This window comes from Triticum aestivum, chromosome 1D (genome assembly GCF_018294505.1).
Source record: "Triticum aestivum cultivar Chinese Spring chromosome 1D, IWGSC CS RefSeq v2.1, whole genome shotgun sequence".
NCBI lineage: Eukaryota > Viridiplantae > Streptophyta > Magnoliopsida > Poales > Poaceae > Triticum > Triticum aestivum.
Genome location: NC_057796.1, coordinates 472,961,530 through 472,976,932, shown reverse-complemented (window position 1 = coordinate 472,976,932; position 15,403 = coordinate 472,961,530). Strand labels below are relative to the sequence as shown.

The window sequence follows — 15,403 nt, the reverse complement described above, 5'->3', positions numbered from 1 at the left end:
ACACAGACTGTGACACACACACAACACACACAAGTATACACGGACACATGTTACGCACGCCCGCCTATTCGATTCCCAGAGTGGACGTACGTGGGCTACTCAAGGCCCAAAGTATGGGGCAAGAAACAACAGGTCAGAGGCAGGAAAAAATCGACTGACCATAAACAGTGACAAGTCAAATTCAACATAGGAGCACCAACCCACAGAAAACAACAAGTTGACTGACCCAAAATGAGAAATCAGGCGACTTGCCTTTAGCAAAATTTCTAATTATAATATCCTGGAGAGTTTGTTCGATGAAAGGTATATATTTTGGAGATTTCTGGCATTACCTATGGACGACGGTATAGCACCGGACAGCCTGTTCGACGAAAAGTCTATATAGACGAGATTTCTGGCGTTGCCTATCGACGACGTTATAGCGCCGGAGAGTCTGTTCGAAGAAAAGTCTATATAGACAAGATTTCTGGCGTTGCCTATCGACGACGGTATAGCTCCAGGGAGCCCGTTCGACGAAAATACTATAGAGAGGAGATTTCTGACGTTGCCTACCGACGATGGTATAATGCGGGAGGGTTTGTTCGACGAAAGAAGTATCTCCTCGAGATTTTTGGGGTTGCATATCGAGGATGGTATACCGCCGGAGAGCTCGTTCGACGATAGCTTTAACACCTAAAGATTTCTGGCATTGCCTACGATGGTATGGCGCCGATGAACCGGTTCCCACCGAGTAAGAGAATGGACAACGACCTGGCGTTCCCGATGCCGTCACCAATGCCGCCGGTTTTATTGTTGTTCGCAGGGTCAATGATTTCGGCGTTGGGAAGCGCCCACAAGCCCTGGGTACGTCGTTGGAGAGCAAGTTTTGGTGGACACGGAACCTCAGCAGGGTCGTGCACCTCGCGTAGATCGCCAGGATTTCACCGAAGAATTTATTCTCAAGCATTAGCAGCTTCAGCAGCCTGCCGCGCTTGCACATGTCCGATGGGATCGGACCCGTCAGTGAGTTCGTGCTCACATCGATGAAGGTCAGCTCCCACCAGCTCCCAAGGCTCTACGACAGCTCGCCTATGAGGTTGTTGTTGTAGAGTGACAGGTTGACGAGCTCATAACACGTAATAGGTGCATACAACTTGCAAGATAGAGTCAAGAACACAAATATATTCATGAAAACATATAGGGTTGAGTTCTGAAATCATGGCACTCGGGCCCTACTGACAAGCATTAAGCATAGCAAAGTCATAGCAATATCAATCTCAAAACATAGTGGATACTAGGGATCAAACCCTAGCAAAATTGACTGGATTACAAATCTCATCCAACCCATCATCGTCCAGCAAGTCTGCGAAGAAATTACTCACTCCCAATGATGGGAATCATGGAATTGTTGATGGAGGATGGTTGATGATGACGACGACGTCGAATCCCCCTCTCCGGAGCCCCGAACAGACTCCAGATCAGCCCCCATGATGAATAACAGGAGGTGACGGCGGCTCCGTGTCATAAAACACGATGGTTCTTTTTTCTTTGATTTTTTCTCCGAAAATAGGTACTTTTATGGAGTTGGAGTTAGGGTTGCTGGAGCTGCCAGGGGCCCACAAGCCTGCCAGGCGTGTCCTGGGGGTGGGCACGCCCCCTGGGCTTGTGGCGCCTGAGTGGCCCCCCTATTGTAATTCTCTTCGCCATTATTTTTAATATATTCTGAAAATAATCTCCGTAAAGTTTCAGCCCAATTCAAGAACTTTTGTTTCTGCACAAAATAACATCATGCAATTCTCCTGAAAACAGCGTCGGTCCGGGTCAGTTTCATTCAAATCATGCAAATTAGAGTCCAAAACAAAAGCAAACGTGTTTGAAAAAATATATACATTTGGGACGTATCAATGTCACCGCCGAACCGTGGAAGAGGGACCGATAGCATGATTGGGTAGAATACTTCTAGCTGGCAGTTGATTGCCAGGAGAGCATGTCCCGTAGGTCAGATAGAGTTATCCGCTGTAAGCGCCGGCCGCCACACGTTGATGGATTCCATCGTGGCCATTGGCCCAAATCCACCACTGATGCACGGATCCACGAGCAATTGTGCATGTCATTGCGAACAAGGCGTTGTCGTGGCTTCCGCTTGGGGGCAAGGGTGACGAGGGTGGGAGCGATCTCAGTGATGGACCGACCATCAAGCCAGGGGTCAGACCAGAATTTGCACGTGCGAACATCGCCGATGGTCTAAGTGGTGGAGGTGCAGAAGAATTTCGCCGCCGCGGGATCATGGGGCAGGTGGTGGAAGCGCCATGGGTGGTTGTCGTCAGTAGCCTAAAGCCACAGCCACCGAATACGCAGTGCAATATTAGTCTGTTGTAGATCGCGCACTCCAAGCCCTCCAAGCTCAAGTGGGCGACATAGTCATGGCTCGTGCCAAAGAAAATATCTGATGACGCGGATCACCTTCTTGAGGATGGGTGGGTTGGTGGCCATAGCGAGGAGGAGATGCACCAGCATGGCCGATAGGAGGTGCCGCATGAGGGCGAGGCACTTGCTACATGACAGAAGGAAAGCTTTCCAGGTAGCCAGATTCTTCAACATTCTCTCCACCAACGGTAGCAAAGCTGAAGAGGGGGTCTTGCGGATGGAGAGGCAAACCTAGGTAGGTGATGAGGAAGGGCATGACTAGGCATGCCAGGGCGTCGCCAATGCCAACACAGGCATCAGGGGTGCCAGCCTCGCTGCTCCCCTCCCCCCAACCGACGCCCATCGCCGTGCTGCCCCCACCCATCCTCTAAGGCCAGCGACCACTGAAAAATCCCTAGTGAACCTAGACCCGCCACCCTAAGATAGATAGTGAGGTCACTTCTTCCCCGGCGCGGGTGGCCTCGCCGTCTCCTTCATCTCTGTCAGCTAGCGCTTCCTTCTTTCTTCTCAAAACGGAATCAACTGACCCAAAAACAAAATTCAGTCGACTGACCTTTTAGCTATTGTGTAAGACTAACTAGAACATGCCGGAGAGCTCGTTCGACGATAGGTTTACACTCTCGAGATATCTGGCGCTGCCTATGGACGACGGTATGGCGCCGATGAACCGGTTCCCACCTAGTAAGAGAGTGGCCAGCGACCTGGCGCTCCCGATGCCGTCGCCGATGCCGCCGGTGAGATGGTTGTCCACAAGGTCAATGATTTCGGCGTTGGGAAGCGCCCACAAGCCCTGGGGTACCTCGCCGGAGAGCAAGTTTTGGCTGACACGGAACCTCAGCAGGGTCGTGCACCTCGCGTAGGTCGCCGGGATTTCGCCGGAGAATTTATTCTCAAGCATCAGCAGCTTCAGCAACCCTGCCGCGCTTGCACATGTCCAGCGGGATCGGACCCGTCAGCGAGTTCGTGCTCACATCGATGAAGGACAGCTCCGACCAGCTCCCGAGGCTCTGCGGCAGCTCGCCTGTGAGGCTGTTGTCGTAGAGTGACAGGTTGATGAGCTCCTTGAAGTCTCCGAATTCGAGGGGCACCTCGCTGGAGAAGCCGTTGTAGAACAGCTGAAGCGACACGAGCCGCGTGAGGAACCGGAGCTCGGAGAGGCCGCCGGTTAGCATGTTCTGTGACGCGTCGAAGGACTGTAGCTTCGTCAGCTTTCCGAACCCCCGCGGGAGAGCTCCGGTAAGGGAGCAGTTGTACATTTCGAGGCCCCGGAGGTTAACGAGATTGGCGATCTCCGGGGGTATCTCGCCCGTGAGGTTGTTGTCTGCGAGCTCGAGGTCCACGAGCTTGACTAGGTTCCCGATACCCCGCGGGATGGCGCCGACGATGTTGGCGGCAGAGAGGTAGAGCACGGTGAGGTTGGTGAGCTCGGTGACCTCGGCGGGGAAAGAACTGGTCGGCTCGAGGAACGGGTTGTCTCCCGCGGCGAGCACGGTGAGGCCTGGCATGGCGGGCAGCGCGGTCCAAGGGAACGCACCGGAGAAGCTGTTAGTCGAGACGTTGAGCCTGCGGAGACTGGTCAGCGGCGAGAGGTCCGGCACGGCGCCGGAGAAGGAGTTGAAGGCGAGGGTGAGCTCCTCAAGCCCCGTGCACGCGACGACCCCGTCGATGCCCCCGGCGAGCGCGTTCGACGGCAGGGAGAGCGTGGTGAGGTTCGTCAGTGAGCTGCAGATGACGCCGAACGGCATGGACGCGGCAGCGACTCCGCGCTCCCGTACGGACACACCGATGACGACGGAGTGGCGTGAGTCGCAGGTGACGCCGGTGAAGTTGCAGGGCGAGGCAGCGGTGGCGTCCCACGTGGCGAAGAAGGCGGCGGCTGCGGGTGGGATGGTGAGGGATCGCTTGAAGGCCAAGAGGGCGTCTATTTGGGAGGGTGGCGCGCCGGCGGCGGCTTGGAGGCCGGCCAGGAGGACGGCCATGACGAGGGTGAGTAGCAGCGGCATGGCGGGATGACATTCCTTGGTGTTATCGATGTGGGCTGATTGATTGGTTGGTTATGTAGATCAGACTATCACATTTTTTCCACCCAGTTCTTTAGTCTTTACGGCGATTTTTCTACCCTGCTCCATCAATCAAGCTGTATGTATCCATCCAGCGACGATGAATGTCCCTCCAAGTCGGCGACTCATTTAACCTCTGTCCATCGGAGGCCCCATGATGAATCCGGTCGAGCTTGTCGAGTTGTCGTGGCCGGAGACTCGGTCCGACGACGTTGCTCTTGAGTCCGGTGAGTGGCGGAGATGGCTTCTGGGGCCGCCAACCCAACCCATCAGACACGCATGCTAGAAAGCTAACACCAATCCATCATTTGTTCTCCTCCGTATTCATGTGAAGTGACACTATAGAGTCTTCCTAAAATGTGGCAAGATCTCAGTCGACTGAGATTTATCAACACCGCTCGCTAAATCTCAAGGATTGATTATATCGATGCAAACAAGTGCTAAATGTGTAAAAAAATTGTTCCTAATGTATATGAACAAACTAGTTTTTTTTCTTTCTTACTAAGATCTTACATTGAGTTTCGTGCAAACATAATTATACTTCATCTGTAAAGTAATACAAGGGCATCTCCAACGCTGGCCTGCAAATTTGGTCTGATATTCGTCCACGGACCGGGGCGAGGGGACCAGTCCGCGGACAAGGATGCGGGAGCCGAGCATCCAACGCTACCCGCATACATTTCAACCATCTTTTGAAGTAAACGAACGGATTCATGCAAACACGGCGGATTTCATATAAACCAAACGAAACTCATTACATCTCAAACATTTTTCATTACACTTGGAACATTTAGGAAAAAAAAGGTCGGACCCTAAAGCTATCCTATGGCGGCGCCTGTCATCCACTTTCTTTGTATTTCGCATCAGCGACCTGCGACCACGTCCTCCATCTGTCGTCTCCATGAACGGCGGCGGGGTTTAAAAACTTGTGAAGTGAAGGTGCAGTCTCCACCAGGCCCTTCCGCCTCCCATGTCATACTCATCCTCGGAGGAGTCCGCAACCTGTTCGTCTCCGGTGTTGGTGGACGTGGGTGGTCTGTTACTGTCCACCTGCCACATGCGCCCCAGAAAGTTGGAGGCGGCGCATAGGACACACAGCTGGTGGTGTACTCGTCATGGATTGCCTGTGCGAACAATGCTTGTGTGGCCGCGTCTGACTGCGCCAGCATTGCGTTGTGAGCGGCGCGTTGAGCATGCGCGACCTTGTAAAGCGCTTGCTGCTCCGCAACAAAGTTCGGATTCGCCGTGGCCATGGCCTCCTCGCTTGCGTGCTCGCCGTAGATTTGGCCCTCGGCCAGCCGGTGCTGTCTGAGGAGGAGCAGGTTGTACCTCTACTCCTCCTGCACGTGCCAGAACGCCGACATGAGAGCCGGCACGGGCTGCTCCTCATCCTCCATGGCGGCGTCGTAGTGCGTCTGCGCCTACTCCATGGTCAAGCCGGCATGCACTGACCCCGGCTCCGGCGCGGTGTTGCCGTCGGACCCGTCTTCATTATGGGGTCGTCGTCGGAGACCTCGGGGGATCTGGCCGGCATGCCGGCCTTGATCCGCCTGGCACGGCGGCTTTGCCAGGTGGCCGCAAGGGCGGCGATCTCATGCTTCATCTCCGTCGATTTGCTCTCCCAGAGAGCGTTTCCGCTCCCGGTCATGGTGGTTGTGGTTCAAGCAAGGAGGATGTGGAGCGGGTGTGTTGTGACGTGGACCTTAACTTCCATAAAGAAAAAGTGGACACTTTAACCTATTGTGCTTAGTTCACATCCTTTTTCTTCTTGAAATATACCGCTAAAAAACTCATCGGCTTCCTTTTGTTGGTTTCCTAAATTTTGAGGTTTTGTTGGCTGGTTTTTCTTCTATTTTTTCGTTCTTTTGATATTTTCTTTTTCATTTATTAATATTCTTAAATTTCCTATAAAATTGTGAGCCTTTTGAAACGCATGAAATTTTATAAATCATGAAATATTATTAAAATTTTAAATTTTCAAAATCAATGAACTTTTCCAAATCCATACCCTTTTTAAATTCATGATTTTTAAAATCGGTGAACTTTTTAATAATTTTTTGAACTTGTTTTATCAAAATCGATAAATTTTTTCATATCCATGAACTTTGTTTTCATAATCCGTCAACTATTTTCAAGATCAATGAACTGTTCTTTGAGAATCGTGTTCTTTTTTCAAATTCATGAACATTTTAAGAATTGATGAACTTTTGTAAAATTTATGATTTTTTAATCTATGAACTTTTAAAAAAAATCAGTGAACTTGTTTTATTCGTGAATGTTTTTCAAATTCATGATCTTTTTTTCAAAATAGATGATGTTTTTCAAATCTATGAACTTTTCTTTGAATTCATGAACTCTGTTCAAATTTGTGATTTTTTTCCATCTGTGAATGTTTTTTTGAATCCATGGATATTTTCATGTTTCATTTTCGAATTTGTGAATTTGTAATTCAAAATATTTTTAAAAAATCGTGAAATATTTAAAATTTATGATTTGAGAGTTTGTGAACAATTGCCGAAATGCCTGAACAATTGTTTCAAGCTATGAACTTTTTCTGTTTTACAAATATTTGCAAAAGCACAAAAAACCAGAGATCAAATCGTTACTTCATCAGGATAACAGGGAGTTCATATTCAAGCATGTTAGGCGGGAGCAAAACGATGTTAGCCACTTTTTAGCGAACTATGGTAGACTACAGAAGCGCACTGCAGTGTGGCTTTGGTCAGGTCCGTACGAGGTACCTAACCTATGTAATGCAGACTTGGCCGCCGCTTGATGAATGAATTCTCTTTTTCCTTGCAAAAAAAGAAAAAACCCAGCAGCTCAGCACAGCCAAGGGAGAAAAATACTAGGAGCGAGCGAGCGAAGCTGAGCGAACGAACGAGGAGTCGAGTGCAAAAAACAAAAAACGAGGAGTCGAGTGCAAAAAAAAACAGTTATTAACTGGGTTTCCGGAATTCAGCGCACCTGGTACCCTAGTAGGGGCCAGTTTGTGGAATCGACGCTGAAGGCGCCTAATAGGAGCACTCATATAGCTGCCTCGCCTTTCCATGATGTATGTTTTCGGTTTTGCTTTCTGCTTTTTTTTTCAATTTTGGTATAATACGGAAAAATCTACTATATATAGAATACTGGAAAACTTTTAATCATGTATTTGAAAAATGTTAAACGTGTACAGAAAAATATTTCTAATGTAAATGGAAAATATGAACCATGTATGAAAAAAATAGATTCCAAAACATAAATATATAAAAATAGTAATGATCTATTTAAAAATGGTTAAGCATGTATATAAAAAAATTGGTGTATAAAAAAATGTGCACAGTGTAAATAAAATATCAATGTGTATTAAAAAGGTAGACATAAAAAATGTTAATCATATATTTAAAATATATTAAATGTGTGAATAAAAATGTTTTCTCTTGCTGCTTCACTCACCAAGGTGGCAGTGGCCCCCATTCTGTCTCGCGCACCCGACGCCTCTCCCTTTCCCGGCCCCCATTCTTACTCGTACGTCATCTCAAGATGTTGTGCCTGCTTAGTATATCTAAGGTGCCCATATGAATATGATTTGTGTGTGCGTACGTCTATAGGGATGAGTATATGTGCGTTTATATGCGCATCTGCGATTGAAAGGCTCAGTCGTGCCTCATGCATGCGTCCAGACATAGAAACCTCAAACATTCTGATGCAAAACGTACGTGCAATGTGCAATACTACTTTACGATCAGCGCACGTATCACGGTCAGTTCCTGCGCCGGGAAGCATCTCATCGCCTGGACATCTTCAGGCAGAAACCCCGTGAACCCAACGTACTACTCCTCGAATTCAGAGCTTCGAGCGCACTGCTCCCAGCCTAATTAATCCAGTGAAGTGCTTGCAACTCCAAAAGGAAATTAAACTAACTTCTCGCCCGAGCAGATGGATACATAAACTAAACAGGCAATCAATCAATCAACCAACTGGTGCAACTTGCAACCTTGCATGCATATGTGGCCTTGAAGAGGAGGAAGAAGAAGAACAAGGGGAAATGTTGTTCAGCTTCAGTGAAATTGGTCATGGCATTTGACTTGTGAGACAAGGATGAATTTGTATATAGATTTTAGAAATGATCCACCGCGTTCAGAGATAAGAGTAAGACCCAAGTAGAGAGAGATGTTTCGATGTGAACGCAATGATGGGAACAAGTGGGTGTGTGCGTTGCATGGCTTGTGAAGCAAATCATGCAACTGGATTGATTCAGCAGGGAAGAAAATCAGACTTCTTTGTACATGTTGATGTCTTGCTGACCCAATCATTAGCAGGTTTTCCTTGGCCGTGAAGGGATTCAGATACTTAAACTAATCGAGGTCCAGGGATGTTCTAGCTAGCTTATTGTTTTGGAGAATCGATGGGGATGTTGTATGGGGAAACTAATAGTTTAGAGTCGTACAATACGTGACTGATCACAGACCACTAATTATTTGCAGTTAAATTCTTCCGAGAGTAGACGACCAAGGAATGAAAATCAACATAATTAAGCTGCAATTGAAAGAGGTCTATTGAAAATACCAAGTATACGCAAATCCTTATCTTGCTACAAAATACATTTTTTCTTGGCCAATGGAAGTACCAAATGATACACTCCCTTTGTTCCACAATACATAAATATTTTTTTACTGATTTTGTGAAAGCTAAGTTTCACAAATTTTGATCAAGTTTATAAACAAAATTATTGATGTCCACAATACTAAACGTAAATCAAATAAAAATATATTTCGTGATGAATACAGTGGTATTGATTTTGTATTCTGGAAATCATATGAAAATGTATTTCATGACGAACCAAATGGCGTTGATTGGGTATTCTAGATGTTGATAGTTTACAAAGTATGACTTCCAAAATATCTAATACGCACTATGCCTTTTTTTTTTGGCAAATGAAAATACCAGATGATCGACATATATACTAGTTTCAGGCTTTTTTGGTTTTGAAAGCTACTAGTTTCAGGCTTTCAGCTACCACAAATGCAATCGTACGCAAGTCAAACCTGCCGATGGGTACAGAGCAGAAATGCCGCAGCTGAGCTGACCTATGCATTGCATTACTGCATGGTTACCCATGCGATTAGTCAACCCTACTGGGAAAAAGAAGGCATATCCCGTGGGGAAAGCCGGCGGTCGCAAGGTAGCATGCACATGCACACGTACCAACATCCCTGAATTCCTGCAGAGATCTTGCGCGGCGGCGCGGCGGTTGAATTGCATGCGCTTAAGTTTACGCTACTCGTTCTGCATTGCAACCCAGCTAAGCTATGGCTTCCTTCTCGTCAGTTTCTCGAGCTAGCTTCACAGTACGGCCACGATCTGGCTTGCAGCGCCGGGAATCGCCAACGGCCAGGCCGTGTCAGCCGTGACACCACGAGTTCGCCCGGCAGATCGTCTCAGACGTATATAACCCATGGCAGCGCGCAGCGTTCGTCTCGATTGGTGTCGATCTGCAAGAGAATTTGCGTAGCGCTGTCATGGCGATCGGAGCGCCGGGGTCGTCGCAGCAGCAGCGCGATACAAGCAACATCCTGGAGAACGTGTGGGCGACCATCATGACCGAGACGCCGACAGGGTGCACGCCGATGCTCACGTCGTCGTCGACGGCATCGCAATCTGTCGTGGATCAGGCCGGCGCGGAGATTCTGCAGCGGCTGCCGAGCCTGGGGAGGTGGATCTCCATGGGCGCCGACGAGTGGGACGAGCTGCTCAGCGTGGCGGACGCGGCCACACCGCCCGTCGCCGAGCAGCCGCCGCTCGCGGCGCCCTCGCCTCGAGGAGAAGGCCAGCCGCAGAGCGCCGTGGCCGGCAAGGCGGCGTTGCCCAAGAGCTACAGGGGTGTGCGGCGGCGGCCGTGGGGCAAGTTCGCGGCGGAGATTCGGGACACGCGGCGGCGGGGCGCGCGGGTGTGGCTGGGCACGTTCGCCACGGCCGACGAGGCCGCGCTCGCCTACGACGTGGCGGCGCTGCGCATGCGCGGCCCGCGCGCGCACCTCAACTTCCCGATCGAGAAGGTGCAGCGCCGCCTCGACCTGGAGCGCGACAGCGGTCAGTTCCTGGACGCCGGCGACCATTCCACGGGCCGCACGCGCCGAAAGAGGAGAAGGAGGAGCAGTGCCACCGCCACCGATCATGCAAGAACCGTCGACGCTGATCTCACGGCGGTTTATAGAAATGGAAGCTCCGACGATCAGATGGTGTCATTCGCCAGCTCTGGGAGAGCTCACGGGACAACGATGCAAGATCGGCGCGTGATGAGCGCTGACGTCGGAGGAGCTGTGAATCGAGTGATCGGGTTGGAGGAGATTGGCAGTGAGTATTGGGACTATCTGTTCCCGTCTCAGCTATAGGGATCGTTATGATGGTGGTGATGATCAAGTAGTCTTTTTTTGTGGGGAGTTATGATCAAGTAGTTAATTAGGTGTGGTTATGATAATTTGGGTATGGATGATAGGAGAAAAGCAGTTTTGGTTACTTGTATTGTATGCACTAAAGATACATTGATTGTAAAGTACTTGATTAGCAAATGTATATGCAATCAGGTTAGCTGCATCGCGTGGAAAACGACAGTCAATTTCTGGCAGGAAGGAAACAGGAGGCGCGCGGACCACCGAGACTGGTTCGCCAGAGAAGTTAGGCCTCAATGTCTATCTTAGGGGTGTGGGGGTGCGGGTTCGCAAGGGAAACTTGGCCTCAATGTCTAAGGTGTGCGGGGAGGGGGGGGGGTGCGGAATTGGAGGTCGGCAGGGCTTAGCAGGATGTCGTGGCGCGGCAAAAGCACAACAGTGGGGGGAGGTTGAGGGGAGGGTGGAGCGGCGAGGCTGGAGCAGCGTCGCCGACCGCAGGTGGTGGCAGCAGGTGGTCTGGCCGGCGGCAGCAGCCGACAGGAGGAAGAAGAACATGATCTGTTTTTCAGGAAGAAAAGGGTTAGAGGAAAAAGATGTAATATGGCCCGTTCGTTTCTTATCTAACGCTTTAGATTGATTCTGGCAAAATCGGCTGATCCAATATGTGTTTTCAGTCAACTTGTACCTAGCCAATCCCATATGCATGCAATTGATTAGGGGGTATATATGTATTATTATTTTTTGAAAAGAGAGCTCCCTCCCTGATTTCCATTAAAGAAACCACATTGTCTTCTTACAACTACTAGCTCCTAATAAGAAAATAAAGCAACTAACAAGGGAACGACGATGCGTAGTTAGGATAGAAATAGCTTGGCCTATCCCCAACTGACCATCCAGACCAAGGGTGGAGGCTATATATATCAGCATATACACCCATGCCCACGAACACGCCTGAAAATGGCAGCCGATTCTGGTGGGAAGGAAACAGGAGGCGCGCGGAGCACCGAGGTTGGTTCGCCAAAGAAGCTAGGCCTCAGTGTCTATCTTATTAGTGTGGGGAGTGCAGGTTCGCAAGGGAAGCTAGACCTCAGTGTCAAAGGGGTGCGCGCGGGGGGGTGGGGGGGGGGGAGGGGAGGGGGGCAGGATCTTCCGCCACCGGAATTGGAGGTCGGTGGGCCTTAGACAAATGGTCAGGGGCGGCATCAAGCACGACGGTAGGGGACTTGAGGGGAGGGTGGGGCGGCGATGCTGGAGCACGAGCGCCGTCGACCATAGTTGGTGGCATTAGGGGGCGGGAGGAAAAAGAACACGATCTGTTTTTCAGGAAGAAAACGGTTAGAGGAAGACATAATTTGGCATGTTCCTCTTTTATCAAACGCTTTAGATTGATTCTGGTAAAATCGGTTGATCCAATCTGTATTTTCAGTCAACTTGTACCTAGTCCCATATGCAATTGATTAGGGGGTATATGTTCAATTTTTTTCAAAGAGAGCCCCCCTCTTTGATTTCCATTAAAGAAACCACATCGTCTTCTTACAAATACTAGCTACTAAGCAAAATAAAACATCTAACAGGGGAACGACGATGCGTAGTCAGGATAAAAGCAGTTTGGGCTATCCCCAACGGACCATCCAGACCATGGGTGGGGGCTATACCAGCATAAACGCCGATAACCTAGGGAACATAAAATGGTTTAGAGCATCATCATCCCGGGAAGCCCACATGTCGGATCTCCAGGATGATGTTAAGATCAGCAAACATATCTAGGTTCTGATACCTATGTTTTACAAAAGTCGCCACTAGGGGTGCGGGTGAGAGAGATCAAACAACGACTGAATAAAGTCCAAATGAGCTTGGCCCCGGGGGGGGGGGGGGGGGGGGAGTTGGGCATCCTGAAGTGATCCTACGTGACGTCCTCCATCCAAGCGTAGCCCTAAAAACCTCACCAGCGATCATCTCAACCCTTTTTATGCCCCACCTCATTACTTCTTGTCTTCCTGGATTTATTTGCAAGATAAGTCAATCATGAAGCATTTTAACAATCAGATTAACAAGAACACAAGGACCAACAACCTTGTTGTTATAAAATACAACACCATTTATCAATATCCAAATTGTCCAAAAAATAGCAAGGATACCAAGCACTGCCATGTTTCTTTCTTTTTATTAAAGTTTTCCAGCCACACATTAAACATATCATTCCCATTGTCAAGTATATTCTACAAATCAACATCACATTTCATTATATTCCAAAGCATTTTAGCAATAGAGCACCCAAAAGACAAATCGTTGATACTCTCATCTCCCCCACAAAAGGGAAGTTTTTATCTCCAGCCCATCCCTTTTAAGCACGCCAGTCACAGTGGTATTTCGAAGCACCAACCAGAGGAACACTTTAACTCTGGGAGGCATCTTAATTTTTTACACAGAGTTATGTGCGTATTTGACCCCATTCTCAATCAGATATCTATAATATGACTTAACAATATACATGCCATTTTTAGTGAAAGACCACTTATCACTATAATATGTGGGTATATATCAATGTCTTAAATAGTGGGCTATACCAAATAGCGACGGTCCTTCAAATCAGCTAAGAAGAGCTATAGCAGGCTATAGCCGGCTATAGGGTACTATTATACACGAGTACCATTTGTTGGAAATATGAGCAATTTACCAAATGATTTTATTAACAGAAATACTAGATAAAGCATGACTAATATAGCCGCGATAAAGCAAGTCATGCAATCTGACGGAGAGAAAGCAAATAGCATCTGCATATATGAACTTGAACTAAACACATCTAGATCAGACACTAGATGAAGTTGCATATATGAAGTAGAACCTATCATATGTAGGGCAGAAACTAGAGCAAAGAACTGTGTCATGACATCTAACAGAAAGAGCAAGAACACGTACGGGACAGCAGCAGCAGAAGCACTGGACTTGGGGTCGACTGTCTCGACCTGCGGTGCATGGCGCAAGCCGGGATGGGGAAGATCGTAGCAGGAGCGCAGTGCTCAGGAACAAGGAGGAAGAGGTTCTGGTGCGTCTCTCGGGAGACAAAACGAACGGGCAGCTCGTATACCCGTAGTGCGTGGCAAAAATTTAGACATCGGCTCGGCTCATTCCCGCAACCCGCAACCCGCAACCCGCGGCGCGTCGTGGCGTGGCGTGGCGTGGCGTGGCGTGGCGTGGCGGGCGGCGGAGGAGGAGCGCGCGTGGATGTCCCTCTTGTTCTCATGCTCATACAAGTGGAGAAAGAACCTCCCTTATAAGGAGGTCCAACTCCCACTAAACTAGCAATGTGTGACTAAACTTTAATAGTATCCCTTGCCTTGCATAAATGGGCTAAGTGGGCCTCTAGGATTTATTAGGAATTTCTGAAATTGTTATTGGGCTGGCCCATAAATAGATAAAATTCCAGCAATCTCCCACCAGATCCTAGAGGCACATAGAATTTGCCTTTAGTTCCAAAACACTGTTTTATATACCGGTACTGCAGTGGAGAATGTTAAGTTGAACTTCCACCTAGAACTCTATGCTACACTAGTAAGCAACTTGAACAGTGGACTGGGCCTTGAACTGCAAGTTTTTTGCGAATCTAGCTTCACATAAAGCCTTGACTGATACGTGGCTACCGTGGGTCTTCCCCGCGGGTGGAGGTTATGCGTCATACTCCGAGACCTTTCACGAGTTTACTAGAGAGAACCCTACTCTCATAGATTGCAACGTTTGACAATCAGACTCATATAGGTGTGTTCTTCAAAAGATGTTCTGCAGGACAACATCTCTGCTTAAATGAGCCACTTAGAACACATTAAGATATACATCAACCTGCCATGCAGATTAGGAGAGTATTGCATCTTCATGGAGTGGTATTGTTGATAGTAAGGATACTCTCCTCTCAGTTGACCAACAGCTTGTCTTCCACATCTAATTCACGGGATCTCCGATCACAAAGAATAGGTTACCACTGTGAACAACTCATATTGTGGGTCTCATACCCATCTCCCTCGATGCATTATCTATCACATTACGTGATAGACCCTTAGTAAAAGGATCTGCCAGATTTTTAGACGTTTGGATATAATCCAATGCAATAACTCCGAAGTTTCTCATTTTCCTGACAGACTTTAACCTTCTCTGAACGTGTCTCGATGACTTCATGTTATCCTTTGAGCTGCTCACTTTCATGATCACAGTTTGACTGTCGCAGTTCATAAGGATACCCGGTATAGGTTTCTCAACAACCGGCAAGTCATTCAAGAGCCGGCGAAGCCAATCTGCTTCGACCGTAGCTGTATCTAGTGCTGTGAGTTCTGCTTCCATTGTTGACCTCGTTAAGATGGTCTGCTTGCAAGACTTCCAAGAAACATCGCCACCTCCATGAGTGAATACATAACCGCTCGTGGCCTTTATCTCATTAGCATCTGAGATCCAGTTTGAGTCACTATACCCTTCAAGCACCTTTGGGTGCCCGGTGTAGTGAATTCCATAATTCGCAGTGCCTTTCAAATAACGCAAAACTCTCTCTAGAGCCTTCCAATGCACATCTCCTGG

General features: G+C 48.4%; 1 protein-coding gene across 1 annotated transcript; it reads right to left on the bottom strand.

The window, feature by feature from the left end:
• Window positions 1-3,172: 3,172 nt before the first annotated feature.
• On the bottom strand, window positions 3,173-4,548 carry LOC123176681 (receptor-like protein kinase 7). Its single transcript, XM_044590779.1, has one exon. The coding sequence runs from the start codon at window positions 4,407-4,409 to the stop codon at window positions 3,297-3,299; it is 1,113 nt and encodes a 370-aa protein (XP_044446714.1). The 5' UTR covers window positions 4,410-4,548; the 3' UTR covers window positions 3,173-3,296.
• Window positions 4,549-15,403: the final 10,855 nt, after the last annotated feature.